The following is a 20663-nucleotide window of genomic DNA, read 5'->3' as shown; positions in this document are numbered from 1 at the left end:
GACCATCCATTTCAGGTTAAAGGGGTATTCCAGGAATAAGCATAATTAATATACAAATGGGTACTCAAAATATAAGCTAATGTTTAATTCGTTGTTATTTAAAATTTTGCTCCCGTTAGCAGAAAATGCTGGTGACATAGACTGTTATGAAGAATTAAAATGCTACTGGCCCTTTAATCAGTCCGTTATTTTCCTCTGCGTGGTCCGTTGCAGAACAGACACAGGACAGAAGATGGCCGCTGGTCACATGTCCACCTTCCTGGGCAGGTCATGTGATCAGCACTATGTTTGGCTGTAGTTGGTTGGTTGCAGTGCATCCAGTATAGCCAGTGCTGTGGTGATGGCAGTTACACATCATTACTATGGTAACAGAGTAAGAAAGTCTGTTAGATCATCCCCGGGAGCAGAGCATAAGAGGTAGGAGGAGTTACTGAGAACTAAAGGATCATGGAACTTGTAGTTTCCAGTGGCGGCCAACTTAGTGATAACTCCACCTACTTTAGAGAGGCCATACATTTTGTAAATCATAAAATCAAACTATGTAAGCTCCATTTTGTGACTAATGACATTGAGTATTGTTGTATTCATTTATTTATATCATCATGAGTTTTTGTGTCAGATGTTCTTATTCCCGGAATACCCCTTTAACATCATCTTTGGCTTATGCCTTGTCCTTATGGAGAATCCATGCAATCCATCCAATCCACTAGTCATAGCAGTAGTAATTTCCTGAAACTATATAATCTTTACTTGGTTATGTTTGATTACATAAAATTAAGTACGAATTTACATTTCTACATTCAAAATACAAATTAAGGTTTTTAGGGAACAATATGTTGTATATGCTCCATTTCCAGCATTTCATCTTGTTAAAAAAAAAGCTGCCCTACCACAAAAATCTACTATGAAGATTGTTCCCATCTGGTGTAGATCCTCCCCATAAGACGTTGCTGCTTCTGAGCAATAGCATGTTGAGGTTTTAAAGACCAGTTCACAGTTGTCTTAGAAGAATAATTACAATATTACAATATTTTTAGAGCAGCAGGTCTGTCATTTTACTTTTTTTTATAAGTTTCAAAGTTAATTACAGATCCAGAGGAACATACTAAACCGCTGTGATGGAATTTAACTCATAGCTGTCATTAATTAGTTCTATAGCCGGATAAAAATAAACATAGAAAAACATCTGTCACTCAGATAACCTCTTTTCCTTCTAAAGTAGGTTTTTAGAGCTCTCCCATAACTAAACCAGTAGCAATGTATCTTGCAAAGGAATAAACAGTCGAAGGGCAGAGTTTATTGCGTAAATTTATACTTGAGGAGTTATTTGGAAATGACACTGATATTTTGTTACACTCATCTGTTTTCTGCAGAACTGAGAACAAGTTACATTAGCCTTAGGAAGCACAATAATAAGATAATAACTGTTATGATTTAGTACCATATGTACAGAGCGAGTAGTTTTTTGATTTTTTTCTTATCTTTTGTGCTGGTATTTTCTTTATAAAATACATACATACAATTAAATTTTAATGTAACTTTTATCAAGTCACAATAAGGTCATGTGACAAGGGATTTTCAGATGGGAAGCAATAACCAAGAAATGGAAGGTTACATTCACACATACGTATGGGGGACGTATGTACGACCCCAAGCTTGCTGCCGTGCATATGTCCCTCATAGACAGCAATGGCCGCACAGAGCGATATGGCACTGGAAAAAGATAGGACATGTCCTATCTTTCCCGGTGTTACGGCCCATTAGCCGTGCATCCATATGGAAAGGGGTCACCCCTCTCTATCACGGCTGACATATGCTGCCCGGCCTTAGCCATGCGGGCATAGGTTTGTCTAAATGCAGCCTAAGACTAAGACTCCTCCTCTGCGCAGGGACATCGCAGGGTGAGTTCGCCACCACTTACCTAGTCTGACAGCTAGCGCCAAGCCAAGACAGGTGCTGACACCCTTAGTGTTCATACAGCACAGGCCAGGCTATAGACTTAATGTAACTGGTGTACTTGGATTTCTTCCACTTATTATATGTTCCCTGCTCCTCCATGTGATGGAAGCTGCCAGGCTGTCACCATATACATCCTGTATGTACACTGTCCAGTGGATTTACTTATGGGAAACTAAATTGATGTAATGCTAAATTACTTTGAGAAAGAACACAAGGCATCATGGGATCTGTGGGCAAGCTAACTGGCCTCAGTATGAGGGCATCTTTCCAAAGGTATGGCATTTTCTGTTCAGAAAGTGTATGACAAAAATCTTTCTGACCAGAGGTGAAGTGGGTGGAGACTGATATACGCTGAGGCCAGTTAGCTTGCCCACAGATCCCATGATGCCTTGTGTTCTTTCTCAAAGTAATTTAGCATTACATCAATTTAGTTTCCCACAAGTAAATCCACTGGAATTAGTCTCCACCCACTTCATCTCTGGTGAGAAATATTTTTGTCATACACTTTCTGAACAGAAAATGCCGTACCTTTGGAAAGATAGGGGTGAGCAGCACAAAGTAGGTATCATTCTGTTTGTTTTCAAAAGGGGAATCACATAAAATAATTTGGTGAAATCACTATCGCTTTAATTCTGGATTAGGGTTTTTAGCTTTTTTTTGTTGGCTGTTCGCTGTACCATAAAAATTCTTTGGGCCACCATGATTACAGTGATACCCCATGTATATATTTTTATATGATTGGTGGCTCATTTGCTGAGAAATTAGCTTTTTTTAGCATTGCCATGTTCTAAGAGGCATAACAGTTTTATTTTTTGTTTTATGGCTTGTTTTTTTTACAAAAAAAAATTAACTAAAAATGTCTATTATAAATAAATTTGGTCATTTTTTGTGTAGTAGACTTTAATATGTATAGTATCGGTTAAAATGGGCAATTGGGACAATTCCTGTGTTTTTTCTGGTAACAATGGCTTTTTTCTTTGACTGTGTTTCTGTTTTCCAGTTGACTGCCAAGTAGGTCTCCTTGCTGTTCAACCCTTTAGTGCCACAACATCCTATGTGTTCTATTAATACCTATTTCTGATCTTAGCTCTGATAAAGCATTAGCGATCTAACCACGGGAAGCACAGGAAGGTGCTTCAATTCAATGGGCCACACTGCTATAAGATGTTTTGCCCGTAATACTTACTTATCCCTTCACTTGACCATAGTAGTAGACATTTGATCCAAAATCACAGAGGAGGCACATCAGGGCTCACTGCTGGAGCTAACAAGATTTCCCAAACCTACCATCCCGGTGGCCTGATTTTAGAAATTTGTATAGGCTATCTAGCTCTATTGGGCCACAAGCTTATAAGAAACTGTTGGTGGTTTAGTGTTACAGATCAAGGTGACAGAATCCATGTAGGTTCTATTTTGAAATGAATGCCTCATTTTCAGGTTTAATACTTGCGTCTATTGGTTATTTCAGGCTAAACACACCCAGACTATGTGTAAAATGAAAAAGGTCTTTTAAAGAAATATTGGTAAGAGAGCTAGGTCTTTACATAACGCGAGGCTAGGTACGTAGATGAGACCACAAAGATTTATTTTATAAATATTTCACTTTGGTTGAAAGCTGTTGAAGAACCAAAAATCGTGTTTCCACGTGTGATATAATTACCTTCTAGTGACATCAAAAATTTTTAAAACAAGCATGTAAGATATTTGCATCAGTATTACAAATCTATAAAAACTGAGCATTCCATATTTACCTGTGGTCTTTTTCCATGATTATGCGGGAAGGTGGTATGTGTAAAACCAGCTTATACAGTATGTCATGGTTTAGTTAGTTTTAACGACAAATTAGACGTACAGTATAGACACATATGAAAATTTTTTAAAAAAAAATTACCAAACCAATCAACATCTTTCCAAGAGGTATAACACTTCTATTTCTTTGTCTATTGAGCTGGTTGAGGGCTTGTTTTTTTTGGAACATGTTGTACGGTCCTGGAGTAGATAAAGTTTTTTGATCCCTTTTAATTGCATTTTTTTTGTGGGTTGAGATAAATAAAAAATAAAAACCATCATTTTTGTGTTTTTTTTTTATTTTTATTGCAGCTTTCATTGTGTGGGCACAATGATGATTTAGTATTATTGTACAGGTTGTTTTACGGACACAGCAATACCATATATCTAGGGATTGTATGGTGATTTTCAGGGCCTCTTACTCATAGCTCCAAGCACTGTGACTTAAATTTGTTATCCATGGCCTCCTTTCATCTAAAGTAGCAAGGGTGACCTGCTCTGCTCATTGTAACAACCAGTGGAAACATCCCCGAGAGCCCCCCAGGAACATGAGCAGAATTTTAAGTTTATTTTAGAAGGAAGGAGACATATATAAGTAGATTACCACAGTCACGATGCCTGGATCTGTGAGTCCTTTATGGGTAAATCATTGATCTATGAGTCCTTTATGACCTTTCAATGCCATGTGCTCTGTGCACTCGTCCCCTGGGAGTGGCTATATAGATGCAGTACCCCCCAACCTTGGGAAACTGCTCCTCCATGTGTCCTTTTCAAATATATGAAAAGCCCACTGCTCCTCTATAGCCACTCATGAGTGAAGGGAGTTATCCTTTAAAGGCACATCAATTTGATGTTCAAGAGCCAAATATAATAATAATCTTTATTTACAAAGTGCCATCAAATTCCGTAGCGCTTTACAAATCAAATATTTTTAAGTTGTCTTTTCCTATTGTAACTTATAATTATTTTTTTTTACAGGTAACTCAACTTTCTTGGATGATCATGGTCCACTAAGCCCCAAGGTACTTTTAATCAAGTCGTCAAATTTATGAACATTATTTAATTTTTACGACAATGTACCATGTCTCTTTAGTCTACATTAATGTTAAAGGTAATCTCTAAGAAGTTTTGACCATAGAAAGCTGCAGCTAGCTTTGCTTCCTGGTCTTGAATCCTTGATTCCTTCTTGATTTCTTGCCTTACATGTATGTTTTTTTTTTGTTAGTAGCAGCAGAACTGTGAAAAATACATTTAGATTCCAAGATCTTAAAGCTACAGATGACGGGTTAGGTAATTTCTCATCTAGACCTCCGTTTACAACAATACAGCAAACTCCATATCATAAATATTTTCACACACATCTCATTCAAAATTTCTTTATTATGTATTTGAAATTAAATGAAGGAGTGCAAAACCCAGGTGCAATGCAGCAATAGCAAATACGGTCTGTTAATATAGTTATAGTATAGTATGTGCCCTACCCACCGTTACTATTTGCATTCCTGGAACCCCCGATGTGCGTTTTGCGTTTGTTATTTCAAGGGGGTATATTTCAAGATTGTAGCTAAACCTGGTGCACTCTGGTGAGTGTTCTTACAGTACAGTCCCACCCCTCTGCTATGAGTCACTGCTGTTACACGCTTCTGTTTGAATACTATAGCAGTTACCCAGAGGGGTGGTGCTGTGCAGTTTCCAGTGAGGAGACCTTCAACATGAGTGCACCACAGTGCCCCAAGAATGCAGGTAACACTAGAGCACCGCTCTCTTTAAAGGAAATCTATCATCAACATCAACCATGGACACATACTCATAGATCCAGACACCGTGACTGTGGTAATCTTCTTATATCTGTTATTCATGGCTTTCTTTCTTCTAAAATCAACTTTTAAAATTATGTTAATGACCCTAATTAAGCTCCCTAGCCCCCCTGTTATCTACCTTTACAGGGTGTACACTGTATTACCCTTCTCTCTCAGTCATAGTTGACACGCGTGCTCCGGCGACCCATATCTCGGGTTGCGGGCTCACCCTGTGCTCCTCCGTGCACGCTGGCACGGCTCCCAGTCCACCTCCTGTTCCCGGTCCTCTGGCCATGGACGCGCCGGCTTTACAAAATTTCATGGTCTGGCTCACCGTTAATTGGCCCTGCCCATTTCCCAGAATTCTATATAAACCTGCCTCTCCCTGCACACCCTTCCGGATCTTTGTGTCTTGTTGCCAGTGAGAAAGCTTGTGCCTATGTCCTCTGAGTCGCTGACTCCGATCCTGTACTGTGTGTCTCGACCTCCTGCCTGTCCCTGACCACAAGTTTGCCTTACGAATCTGTACTTCGCTTTGGCCGCCACCGTGGACAAATTCGCGTCTGTGGAATGACCTGGGGGCGCCATGCCGCAACAAGTCCAACCTGCTTGAAAATCGGGCACTACTTAGACTCTGGTCCCAGGTGTCGGCTTACATCATAGTCCACGGTGGTACAGAGGATCCACTACCGCCGATCCTGACAATAGTACCTGGATCTATGAGTAAGTGTCCCTGGAATATCATGCTGGATTTTGATGGTAGATTTACAGCTGATAATTAATCTATAAATGCCCATCAATTAAAAAAAAAAACTGGATAATCACTTTTATATTGTATAACTTGTATAGATTAGTATCACAACTCACAGCTGCTCAACTTTTGAGGATGTTACCCTCATGTTTACCCAGTTTAACTATGTGCAGTAGGTACGGAAAGCATTCAGACTCCTTTAAATTTTTCACTCTTTGTTTGATTGCAGCCAATTGTTCCTTCCCTTAATAATGTACACTCTGCACCCCATCTTGACCGAAAAAAATATGGAAATGAAGATATTTTTGCAAATTTATTAAACAAGAAAAACTGAAATATGACATGGTCATAATTATTCAGATCCTTTGCTTAATATTGAGTAGAAGCACCTTTTGAGCTAGTACAGCCATGAGTCTTCTTGGGAATGATGCAACAAGTATTTCACACCTGGATTTGGGGAACCTCTGCCATTCTTTCTTGCAGATCTTCTCCAGTCCCCACAGGTTGGATGTTGAATGTTGGTGGACAGCCATTTTCAAGCCTCTACAAAGATCCTCAATTGGTTTTAGATCAGGGCTCTGACTGGACCAGTCAAGAATGGTCACAGAGTTGTTCTAAAGCCACTGCTTTGTTATTTAAGCTGTGTGCTTAGGGTCATTGGGGGACATGTATCACATTTTTTTTCCCTTTGGTGTATTTGGTGTATAATTGAGACATTTGGAAGGTCTGTTTTCTTGTGATAAATGTTCAGTTTTGCCTATCCTGTAAGGTGCAAATTTTGGCTTCTTTTTGAGACTTTTTGTTGCAATTGTCTCAAATCAACATGGACACAAGCCTCATGAGGGGGTTATATGCAGGAGTGGACTGTTAATTTTGGATTTGAGGCTGTGTCCTGCATTTTTAAACACTCTAGTCACACCCCAGAGAGATAACAACATATGAGGCTGCGGTCACATATGGTGTTAAGGGCCATAAAGCCCTAACTGATGGAGGGCTGCAGTTGAATTTGTGGAACCTCCATCTACCTACTGCATAATCTTGGGCTTATTATTTAGCTCTCTCATCAAGGCTCTCCTCCCACAATTGCTGAGTTTGGCTGGACTGCCAGGTCAAGCAAGAGTTGTGGTTGTCCCAAACTGTAAGCACCATTTAAGGATTATGGAGGCCACTGGATTCTTAGGAACCTTGAGTGCTGCATAAATCCTTTTGTAACCTTTTCCAGATCTGTGTCTTTCCACAATTCTGTATCTGAGCTCTTTAGGCAGTTCTTTAGACCTCATGATTCTCATGTGCTCTGACATGCACTGTGACAGGTATGTGCCTTTCCTTATAAAGTCCAATCAGTTTAATTAAATAATCTCAACGAGAATCAGAAGGAAATGGACAGCATGTGAGTTATCCTTGGGGATCACAAGGAAGGAATGCAGAAATTTTATCACAGTACACTCACCTTCCCAGCCTCTAGGCTTGACCTGACTCTCCTATCCCTACAAATCCAGTACACATCAGACTCTGCTAATACAGGGTTACCTCTACTGTCAAGGTCATTTTCTTGTTGCACCAACCGTAGGTAAAGTCTCCTACTCTGGGGGCATCCTGGTTAGCCCAATGGATACAGTGATAGTCATGGTTGGGGTGTCCCTGAGCATACAGTCAGTCAAAAGAGACCAGCTAGCAAGAAGAATAAGTAAGTTTGCAATAGAAAGTGTGGAAGCATGCTGGCTCCCCTATAGCTTCACAGACGTGGCGTTGGTCAGCAGGACTTGGAAAGGACCATCGTAGCGAGGCTCCAGACACTCTCTCTGGTCTTTTTACCATCACATAGTCTCCAGGCTTCAGGGTATGCATCCTGAGGTCTCTGTCTGGATTTGAAAAGGGATCATAAACACTTTTGCGGACCTTTTTCAAGGCTTGGCTTAACTGTATGGAATATTCCACCTGGTTTTCTGCCATCAGCTATAGGGTCTGTGGGAAGTACGGGCCTAGTCCAGGTGCACAGCCAAAAAGTAATTCAAAGGGGGACAATCCCGTCTTTCTTTTGAGGGTGGTCCTCACTGAATAGAGGGCAGCAGGAAGGCACCCCTCATGACTGAGTCTAACTGGGCTTAATAGTGGGCCACTGGGGAGGCCACCACGTTCCTGAGCTAGGACACCTGTGGCGTGGCTTAGATACTCAGTGCAAAATAAAATAAAAGGTCTGGTTCAGTGGGGTGTGCCTAGGACCGGGACAGACAGGTTTTGCCATCTTAAGGCTGTGGAATACGTCAATTGCCTCTTGACTAAGGGCAAATGGGGAAGAGGCAATGCAGTTATTAAAGGGGCAGCATCAGGCTGGAGGCAGCAGACCTTATCTCAGGCCTGCAGTAGCTGGCCAGTCCTAGAAACATGTGAAGAGGCTTAGGGCCTCAAGACAGGGGCATATTCTGGACTGCCAGCTTTCTCTCCTCTGTCAGGTGTCTGCCTGTAGCTGAAAAGCAGTGGCATAGGAAGACCACCTTCTCCTAGCAGTACTGAAATTTATCTCCGGAAGCTTTGCAACCCTTCTGGAACAGAAAACACATAAGGTCAGTTGATGCATCCTGGCAAACCTGAAAAATAGAGGCACAGAAACGGTAGGTCATCCACATACTGTAAAAGAACATCATCCAGTAAGGGGCTAGTCTGCCAGTTTACTCCCTGTAGGGCTGTGGAGTACTGGCTGTGGGAGTTTCAGCCCTCCCCCTTGTGGGAATCTGCACCAGGTAAACTGGAATAATGAACTGGTAAAGGTAAATAGGTACTAGTAATCTTCAAGTAGGGGCACAAAGAGGAGAACATCTGCCAAATCAATAACAGTGGATAATATGGCATTCTTTGGGATGGCTGCCAGTGACATTTGTGGGTTAGGAACCACTGGGCTTCAGGACACTCATTGGCAGCTTGGAGGTCATGGACCATCCTTCATGTATCCGGAAGCTCTTTCTGGGTCTTTTTCATGACCGAGAATGGGTTAAATAATCATCGGGCTAGCAGGGGAGAGTTCTACAATGAAAGGAGCTAACTCTGTCTGGGGGGGCCATCTCCGTTTCCTAGAATGGCCACTCACTTTAGTCACTTGAGAAATGTCTCCTCGTCGCAGTCAAAACACGCCCACTTAGGTCGGGCTCACACAGAACCGGAGCTTTCTCTCAGTCTCACTTAGGCGGTGGTCTGTGAAACTGGTATCTCTGTTCCTCAGTCTTATCAGTCCCTCTATACGCAAGTCTGGCAGAGATGTCTCTAGTCCGTTAACACCTTTGGTAACAACCCGTCAAAAAACAGCTGGCAAAGTGCACTGGGGGTACACTACACTGTCAGGTCATACTTAAATAAAGTGTTGGTTTCTAGTAAAAAAAAAAAGTCAAAGGCTCTGTTATAGAGTTGGGGGCTTGTTCTTGCTTAGTCTGTTTTTGGAGTACACAGCGGGACATCATCAGCACATTACATGGCATAAACAGGGCATACTGTATTACCACTGCCTGTGAGCTACATGATAACAAAACACAGCATTCCAAGCAGCTCAATATGGAGAAATTCTGCTTTATCTGCACTTCAAGGCCAGTTCTAAGCATAACAAAACGCAAATTCATGCCCCCTCGCTGTCCCTTGTTAATGCTACAAACTCCAGAAAGCAGGTACCAGAGACATTGCAACACTTTTTATAGTAATTTTTCTACAAACGTCAGGATCAAATAAGTTTTAACTGAACCATAATAAACCAACCAACTTCCCACTCCAAGAATAATCCAAGCAGAGATCTGGAATTGGTGAAAATATTCACCTCACTTGACTTGTATTCCAGACATCTGTCAAGACTCTCCAAGGGTGCTCAGCTGCTAAACTACAACAAAAACCAGGTTTTTTCTACAACTATTATCCTCAACCAGCCTTTATGGCTGCCAACAGAGTAGAGTCATAGGCAATTAACTTTCAGGGACTGGAAGGGAAGATGGCTGCCGCTGAAGGATGGTAGGGCTATCCACTATCCTGGCCACCTGTATCAGAATCCCAGACACTCATCCCGTATCTGCCTTTTTTCAAAATCCCAGACACTTGTCCCGTGTCTGCTTTTCCGTGCGGTCTCTTTCGCTCCATTTCTCTCCAGTATCTTGTCTGACCTTCGAACCTTCTCCCCCTCCCTTTCTGTTCTGGCTCAGCAAAGCACTTACACGCAACAACTGAGAAACTTATTTCAATTTCACACAGAGGGGAAAAAGGAGGAGCATACAAATCATAACAAATCAGGGTTCCCAGATGATGTAGTGTCTTGTTTGGAGAGATACCCTGCTGTGGCACGTTAGCGTCACGCCCACATTCCTTTAGCCTTGATGTTTTGGTTGCGGTCCACGATGCCGACGCCATCTTAAAATTTATTCTCTGTTACAATGCTTATAGGAAAATAAGACAAGTAGAAATGACAGGAAATTACAGGATTTGATCTATCAGCTAGGTTTACCTTAACAGCAGGACCAGGTCTCCGGTAGTCAGGGACACCTAGATACCCTAGGCCAGTGATGGCAAACCTTTTAGTGACCAAGTGCCCAAACTACAACCATGACCCACTTATTTATTGCAAAGTGCCAACACAGAAATTGAATTTGTGATTTATACTCCCTGCTCGGTCATAGATTTCATTCATATCAGCAACCTGAGGACACCAATAAAGCAGAAAATAGAAGAAATTCGGATGATCATTGTAGCTTCCCTCCAGGGTCCCATAAACAGGAAGAATTGTCAGGGCAGGAGCTACAATGATAATCCAGATGCGTCCGCCCCTTCCCATCCATCCAGTAGTCCCAGATAGCACTGTCACTTTAAAATAGCTTTGTGCACAGCAAGTCCTGGGCTGTCTGGGACTGCAGGAAGATAAATGGAGTCCTCTGTGGTTATGGCCTGGGTGCCCACAGAAAGGGCTCTGAGTGCCACCTCTGGCACCCGTGCCATAGGTTCGCCACCACTGCCCTAGGCAGAAGGGAGATGTGGTTCATTACCGCTTCTCCCTTCAACGCTCCTCACAGCATCGCACTGAATGAGCGTGATGCACAGAGGAGCAGAGCCGTCGCTGCTGACGGCTCTGTAGACTCGGCGGTCACGTGACCACAAGGCCTAAAGATGTTAAACAGAGCTGCTGGGTCTAGTTAGACCCAGTACAGCTCTGATCAAAATCCCCATTCACAGAAGCCTCAGTTACATGGGAAAACATGTAAAAGAAAAAAAAATAAAGTAATATAAAACGAATGAATAAAATGTACCCCATGGGTCTTTTATTACCTCATGGGGGAAATATAATGTAAAAACACACAGACACAAAAAATATTAATACATATTCATAAAAATACAATGAGATATATATAGCGTATATACTCGAGTATAAGCTAAGTTTTTCAGCACAATTTTTGTGCTGAAAAAGACCCACTTGGCTTATACTTGAGTATATATTTAAAAAAAGGGTACTCATCTGTGTAGCAGCGCATGCTTCCGCAGTGTAATGCAGAGCCCTGTATCCTGTGTACACGTGAGGTGTAAACATTCCTGTATGTGTGGCATGCGGCGGCTCCCCTTGTCTCAGCCTCGGGGAAACTTTTTTCCTCTTTTAACCCCAGATAAAGATAAAAATGAAAAAAAAAAAGTTTGAACTTTTATTACCTTTTTCACTAGCTTTATGTGTATCAAAAAAAAATTCAAAAATGTTAAGATAGCATGCATAAATAAAAGTTATGGCCCTTACATTTTTTTTGGTCTCTGCGACAATTGGATTTTAACTACTTCTCGCCAAGGCCTTTTTCGTTTTTGCATTTTAATTTTTCACTCACCACTTCAAAAACAATACATTTTTTATTTTTCCATGTACAGAGCTGCGTGATGGTTTGTTTTTTGCGTAACTTATTGCACTTCATAGTGATGGTATTTAATATTCCATCCCGTGTAATAGGGAGCAGGAAAAAAAATTCCAAATGCTATTTTCCATTATGGGTATAAACCCAGTAAAAAAAAAACTTTATTATATTTTAATAGGTCGGGCATATGTGTTAAGGATTTTTACTGTTTTTTTATATTTATATCAGTTCTAGGGAAAAGGGGGTGATTTTTTTATTACTTTTTTTATTTTTACTATTTTTCAAACCCTCTAGGGTAGGGTACTTTAACCCTATGTTGTCTGATCGATCCTACCATAATATACTGCCATACTACCATACTAGATTTTCCTCCTCATTCATTACAATGTGCTTATCGCACATATCACTATCAATGGGTTAAAATGAGGCATCCTCCGGTCTTCGGAAGTCCCGAGGATGTCATGGCGACCGATCACCGACCCCCTCATGACGTCATGGGGAGCGACGATCTTCATCAAGATGCCCGCTGCCATTTTTTTTGAAGGTCGGTGCTAGCACTGATCGCTGGTATTACCGGTAAGTGTTTGCTGCAATATGCAGCAAAGACTTACAAGCTACGGAGTGGGCTCAGCCCGTCGGCCCTTTTCATGCACCCAATGTGTGACATATTGTTACGTCACATGTCAGGAAGGGGTTAAAAATGTTGAATTGTCATAAGAACCAGGATTAACAATAAAGCTTAATTGTAGACACCTTTAACCCCTTAAGGACCAAGCGACTGTAGAGCTTCCGGACCAAGCACGATTTTTTAAATCTGCCCTGTGTTGCTATAAGTGGTTATAACTTTCAAATGCTTTAACATATCCAGGTAATTTTGAGATTGTTTTCTCATCACACATTGTACTTCAAATTAGTGGAAATATTTGGATGTTATCTTTGCGTTTAATTATAAAAAAAATAGAAACTTTTCCCAAATGTCCGCTTCATGTTGGAGTGGGCTTTTTCCTCATCCTCTCATTTTCCCTGGGTTGTTATGGGGCTTAGAATTGTGGGTGCATATTTTCACATTTTTATGAAAATCGACAAAACCTTTATTTACAGGCACCTGTTCAGTTTCAAGTGACTTTAGGAGGCCCAATAATAGTAAAACCACATAAATTACCCCATTATAGAAACTACACCCCTCAATGTATGAGAAACCAACTTTAAGTAGTTTGTTAACCCTTTAGGTGTTTTACAGGGGTAAAAACAAAGTGCAGGTGAAATTTACAATTTGTAACTTTTTCACAATACATTCATTTTGGCCCAAAATTAAAAATTCACAATGGATTAAATGACAAAAGCTCCACAAAGTTTAATACCCAATTTCTCCTAAGTACACTGATACCCCATATGTCGTGGTAAACTACTGTACGGGCACTCCAATTGAAAGCAGAGTTGCATTGTCACATTTTACAAGGTATAACATGTTTATTTTATTGTAATGTGGACATATGGGGGTTTATTATTTCTGTAATACTTATGTATTGCAGTATATTACATAGTTCGCCTATGCATTCTGCATAGGCTGACAAGCATTTTGTTGGATCGTGCTGAAAGCATGCATCTACTGCTGGCAGACCTTTGGACCTTCATAGGATCCTAGGGTTTCCATGGAAGCAGTTGGCACCTTCGTGCCTTGCGTGGAGGATACCGACCCACCGGGTGAGTACCCGTCTCTGCTCCATAGATGCTCACTATGACCGCGGCGGTAATGGGGTTAAACAGCCGAGAATGTGAATATCATGATCCCAGCTGCTACTACGGGAGCCCGGTTGCCACATATAGCGGAGCTCCCGCAGGGATCGCGCGGGATCTGCAGTTCAGTCCTGACCCCCTGAGGACGCCAGTCTATGGCGAAACATGTCGGGGGGGGCTGATTGAGTGACTTATATTTTAATAGGGATGAAAAGTAGTTGGATCAACAACAACCCACATATGTCGAACTGCAGCGACATAGGTTTAGGGTTTTTCTAATTTACCATAGTGATTAGTTGAGCACCCAGGGAGACGCACAGATATGAACCAGATATAACAGCAGCAGCAAGAACCTAGCAAGCTACTTAGTAATAGGGATATAAAAGTGTGAATGCGAATGTGGAACTCTAGTTAAACCTCTCACAAGTGAGCAAGTGTGTCTGTAGACAAAAAGAGGATAGGTGACATCAAATAAGGGATTTCCCCCGTTGGCACGGATGACCGTTGAGACACCTTGGCAGTTCAACAGCATCCAACATTAGAGCCGAAGGGGCTCTCTCATACTTGATAGAGGGAAAGAGTTACCACTAATACACACCTCATTACTACAGATCTGTACGTCCTCCCCGTTCTGTGTGACAACACGCACCAGTTTACAACCCACTACCATCCTAAATATTTTTAAACCTTTCGGCCTTGCACATATATCTCAAACAAATAATAAACACAGACGTTGCTCTGGTTTTAGAATAAAAATGAAATAAAAGTTAAATTTTATTATTATTTTTTCTTTTCCCTAATTTTGGTCTAAAGTCCTTTGTTTGCAGCAATGCAATTTGAGTAAAGACATGGAAGCAGTTGGCACCTTCGTGCCTTGCGTGGAGGATACCGACCCACCGGGTGAGTACCCGGCTCTGCTCCATAGATGCCGCGGTCACTATGACCGCGGCGGTAATGGAGTTAAACAGCCGAGAATGTGAATATCATGATCCCAGCTGCTACTACGGGAGCCCGGCTGCCACATATAGCGGAGCTCCCGCAGGGATCGCGCGGGATCTGCTACTGAGCCCGGGTGATCGCCGAGACGTACATGTTCGTCGGGAGGCATGCGGCAACTGCGTAAATACACGTCCTATTGCGTTAAGGGGTTAATAACTGTTATGGCTGTTTATTGTAGCTTGACGCTACAGTACAGTAAATTACCAACATCCAAGGTCCGTTTGTAACTAGAGGTCGTCTGTAAGTCGGGTGCTCTTAAGTAGGGGATCATCTGTACCTAGTACTTTAATTTGTTACATCTGCGCAAATCCAACATTCTGTACATATTACCAAAACTTCCTTTTTAAGATGATCCACCTAGCGGTGGATTTAAGCAAACAACACTTAGATTTCTATTTAACTGTACCAATTTTTTTTTTTTTACTTTTTCTTACCTACTGAAAAAATGATAACAACAAGGAAAAGTAGTCCAATGGGAGGACAAATCTCCGGCTCTTCAATGCAGTCTGTATTTCATATTGTGTGTAACCTTATCTGTGTAGTCTCCAAACCTTGAAGTTGCTTATAACCACTAACGTGAAACAGTGACCAAATCCTTGAGTTGTGTTTTTTACTCATACTTCTCGATATACTTTATTTAGTTTCTCATAATTTTAGCCAATGATGACATCATGACCTATGGATTAGAAAACATTACTTTGGTAATGATACTTGGTATCACAACATCCACAGCTACTTGAGCTATAAATTGCACACATGATTTTTCTTGCTTGATATGCCGCATGAAAAAAGCAATGCAAGAACAGCACCTAAGAAGCCAATGAGGAAAGGCTGCAATACAGGAAAGTTAAGTAGGACTTGAGGGACTTATCATTGAAGCATTTCTTGGTCAATCTCAATGGGGCACATTTACTTACAGAGTCACTGGAGTTCACTTAAAGCGCATTGTCCGTCTATAATGCTGAGTGTGGTGAAATTGTGTGACAAAAATCATGAATGTGTCGCTTCTCACAGGTTTACCATCTTTTTTGTGGTGCATCTTTAACATAGGGCGTGCAACACAATTTAAAAGTTAAATATGACGCTCTGTCCGAATCAGTCGGACCATCCGACAGCATGCCTTGTAATTTTTGGCGCATGGAAGCCAGCGCAGCTGCGCCACAATCCAACCACACACACTTCTTAAATACCTGTGCAAGCTGTTTTAGCCCAAATAGGTGCACAGTCCAACAAGTGTGCTGCGTGACCCTTAGTAAATGAGCCCCAATGTGTGCTTAAAGGGGACCTGTCAAGAGCAGTAGATGACTGCCTGGCCCTTGGGCGATGAACCTTATTGGATCTATGCCACACTGATATTTCAGTGCCCACATATAACGAAAACCAAAATAGCCTGCTTTGGGCCTGCAAATAGAAACGGTTAGTACTTTCTACTAGTAACTGTCTTCTTAAAAATACACATAAGAAATCAAATGAAATCAACCACTTGAAAATCCATGATTTAATACAAACCATACACTGGTCAGTATTTTCATCCTGATTTAGTATTGTATCTTCACTAGGCCTGAAAACCAGGAATTTTGTAAAAAAAAAATACATTTAAAATTATGCAAATTAGGCTCCGGAGCTCCTTTGTAGGTCACACAGGGTGCTTGCGCTCCCTCTGCTGATAAATATTCACTCCCTCTGTTATGAATGCCTCCTGCGTGCTCTAATATACATCCCCTTCCTCCCATTCCCCTGCCTGAGACCCGATAACGTCCGTTGACTCTCGGCATCTCTTGCTCAGGCTTGTGCGCCATCCGGGTTTGATTGTGCAGCCACACTAAGGAGCAGCTGGCTGCACAATAGGGATAAAGAATGTGCATGTGCGCAAGTTCCCAAAAGCGGTGTGACATTACTGACTCTCTGCGAGGAGAATGGGGGCAGTGGGGTATAGCAGAGCATGCAGGAGGCATGCTTAAGTTTTAGCAGAGGGAGTGCATAATTATTAGCAAAGGGAGCACAAGGAGCCTAATTTGCGCAATTTTAAAAGTAAATTTTTGAGAAATTCCTTCTTTTTAGGGATAGTAAAAATATGATTCTAAATTGGGGTAAGTATGGTTGGCTATAATCATGGCTATTCAAGTGCTTGGTTTCCTTTTAAATATCTCTTCTTTGGATAGGTGTAATTTTCTTGCATGTTTATTTTTAATATAATCATTCTTTATGATTCTCAAATTATTCTAAATTAAAGAAAAGCTATTTTCCGACACTGTATTGTTTCATAATCCAAAAGTTCACTTAATAATGTTTTAAATAAGTAAATGGTTATCCGGTTTGCTTAGATGCTTCGACATTTAATGTCTTCTCTGGGGCATTGATGTTTGTGTTTAATGTGTAATGTTAATAGAATAGTTCTATACTTTGAAACAAGCATTGTAATAATAACAATTTAGTTTTTTAGAAATGGGAGTATATTGTGTGTTTTTCTTCTCTAAGTAATTTCTCTTCTCGATTGCAATTATAGTAGATATTTATTTTGGACCCCACAAGTGGCTCGCTGCCTAAGCACTAAATAGAAATATTATGTTGCACAACATAATAGGTTATGTAGCTCTATAGTTCTAGGCCATGAGTACTATACAGTCGTCTCATCAGATTGTAAGATACAGCCAGGGCCGGTGTCAGGGGGAGGCAAACGGAGGTACACTGGTAACACAGGGAATGCAGGAGGGCTTTCACTTAGCAGGAAATGATGCTGAAGATACAGGAGCGAGGGAAGCGAGGTCTGGAAACCTTGGAAGTTCCTAGAGAATGCTGAAGATCTGGCAGGGATAGAAGGGACGTGCCAGATTATACAATGAGAACCGGATTAAGGAGCTCCAATCAGGTGGACGCTGGCCCTTTAAATCCAGCCAGGAGCGTGGAGATTAGAGTCCGGGCCGGGGAGCGGGACAGTGGCAGCAGGGACCACGGCACCAAGAGGGGTGCGGGTGTGCCCGCGATCTGCGGCATGGATTGCGGGACTCCTGTGACACAGAGGATATATTTGCCCCTACATATTCAAGACAAAGGCTAATCTAGCCAAAACGTGCGTTAGGGCCAGTGTTATCCCTGACACGCAGTGTTTCCACTATCTAATATGGACTATTTTTCAACTATTGTTGTGAGTATCATTGGGATTTTCCAATTAGTATGAACACCCAATGGTTTACCTTCTATATATAATAATAATAATAATTTAGCAATTTACCACTGTATATTTATTATGAGAACTCCTTTTGTGTGTTTAGTTTGCATATTCATATTTTATCAGTCTATAATAAAGAATATTTATTCAATTACTACACATGCACTCAAGTATAAGCTGAGGTAACTAATTTTACCACAAAAAACTGGGAGAACCTATTGACCGGTGTATAAGCCTAGTGTGGGAAATACATTGGTCACAGCCTCCACCCAGTATATAGCTATACAGCCCCTTGCCCCCAGTATATAGCCAGCCAGCTCCCTATCATCAGTATATAGCCAGCCCCCTGCCTCCCCAGTGTATAGCCTGCCCCTACCCCAGTATATAGCCCGCCCCAGTATATAGCCAGCCAGCAACTGTCCCCCAGTATATAGGTAGCCATTACCTGCCCCCAGAAAGAAGATAAGCAGAATATGGGTTTTTTTAGCACATCTTTTGTTTATATTTGAGTATATAAGGTATCTCTTATAATTAATCTATTCTCCTATCTACTATCCTATTATATCTATATCTATCTATCTAAATATATATATATAAAATCCACTTTATATGTATGCATCTATAAATCTATATAATATTTATCTTTAATCAAGTAGCCAATGGATCTCAGAGCAGCTAAAGAGGACTTGGGATCACCAAGTTTGCCGATCATTGGGGCAGTGTCAGATTAAGTGTCCCATGAGCCCTGGGGTGTTCAAACAACTCGGGTGCCCCCCAGTGTCCAAACCAACCTTGTGCCCTGAGGCCTAATCTCCTCGATCAACTACACCACCGCAGCCCGTACTGTCCCCCCTTTACAGAAATGCACCCCTTTAATGAAATGGCCACTGCAATGCACCCCTTTTAAGAAATGGACACTCTAGATCGGCCCCCTTTTAAAGAAATGGCCACAACAATGACCCCCTTTATTAAAATGGCCATATAATCTGCATACAGAAAAAGTAGCTCTGTATGCGGACAACCTGAAACTGTTCCTAGGAGACTCAGAAACATCACTAGAAAATGCCATCACAGCTATTGGACAGTTTGGACACTTTTCCGGACTTCGAATAAATTGGAACAAGACAGTATTAATGCCTATTGACCCCTTATCAGAGAGCTCCACAATAGCTAGCACACCCATACAGGTAGTTAGAACGTTTAAATACTTTGGGGTTCAGGTCTCAGCGAGAGTTCAAGACTATATACAGCTAAATCTGACCACACTGCTTACACGATTTGCTGCCAAGATCACCACATGGTGCAAGTTTTTACTTTCGGTAATTGATAGAGTGAATTTGACTAAAATTATATTAATGTCCCAATTACTTTGTCATACATAATACGCCAGTATGGATTCCCCTCAGATATTTTCATAAATTTTGGTCCCTATTTAGAGAGTTGGAAAAAGGGGGTTGGCACAGATAAAACATGAAACACTGCAAAGGTCTAAGGATGCTTGAGGACTCACAGCCCCAAACCCTTGGATCTTCATTCTATCCTTGCAATTACAACATTTAAGGGGATTGGGAGTGGAGGATGTGGGTGGGGCGGTACCTACCTTGCTTGGTGAGATGACATCCCACAAGCCCCTTCTGGCAGCTCTAGAGGCCGGTTCCCAGAGCAGGGAGGGACAAGGGCCCCCCACGTTTTCTCTGATAGTAAAAGTGTGGGAAAAAGTTAAACAGCTGTTTGAGGTCAGTGGCTGCACCCCTTTCACCCCTATCTGGAGGAATCCAAAACTTCCGGATTTTTTTTAGAATAGAGGGCTTCACTCCCTGAGAACAGGCGGGTGTTCGATTGGTCCACTAGTTGCACTCAGATGAGACATTTAAGGCTTTTTCTGATTTTCAGGAGCAGGTCCGGTTGCCGCATAGTCAATTCTATAAATTTTTGCAACTACGGCATTGCGTGGAATACTCAGTTGGCCATGACAGCGCTTACTACTGGAACTGCTCCTGTGATCACAATAACAGCTGCTAGGGACGAGACTGCTCGCCTGATTTCATTGTTGTATAGTCATTTATTGAAATCATATCTTAAAAATATGGGTCCCATTTCAGATGAACAGTGGGATGGAATATTGATGTCTGTGCCCCAGGTTTTAATGGCTGAAGCCCTAAGGATTTCACATGTATTTCTTATTCACCGAGTATAAGGATGATATCTGCCCCAGGAGCGCCCCAAGGCCCAACTGATCATATGCATATCTTTTTGGGCTGTCCATACCTTGGTCACTTCTGGAGCAAAGTGCTCACTTACTTCAAAGGGGAGTTTTTGTTTCTGTATAAGTAAAAAAACATAAAATTGATTAATAAAAATGTATTTGATAAAAAAACATGGCTAATATGATTTAATATATACCATAAGTAGTATATCATGGCTGTAATAGTCACAAAGTCTATAAAGAATTGAAAGACAACATGGGTTAAAACTCCTCTGCAGAAACCAAATTGATAATTTTACACATAAAATGTTAAAAATAAGTGTATATATATATATATATATATATATATATATATATATATATATATATATATATATATATATATGTATCATTATTCTCT

The 20663-nt window shown here is 41.3% G+C and overlaps 1 protein-coding gene across 1 annotated transcript in view; it reads left to right on the top strand.

The window, feature by feature from the left end:
• UST (uronyl 2-sulfotransferase) overlaps nt 1-20663 on the top strand; it is a 169824-nt gene that overhangs the window by 93588 nt on the left and 55573 nt on the right. Inside the window, exon 2 of the mRNA XM_072141329.1 lies at nt 4726-4769. Within this exon, the coding sequence (XP_071997430.1) occupies nt 4726-4769 (44 nt within the window). The remainder of the gene's footprint in view (nt 1-4725; nt 4770-20663) is intronic.

This window comes from Engystomops pustulosus, chromosome 3 (assembly GCF_040894005.1).
Source record: "Engystomops pustulosus chromosome 3, aEngPut4.maternal, whole genome shotgun sequence".
In the NCBI taxonomy this organism is placed as follows: Eukaryota; Metazoa; Chordata; class Amphibia; order Anura; family Leptodactylidae; genus Engystomops; species Engystomops pustulosus.
This window is presented reverse-complemented; position numbering and strand designations above follow the sequence as displayed.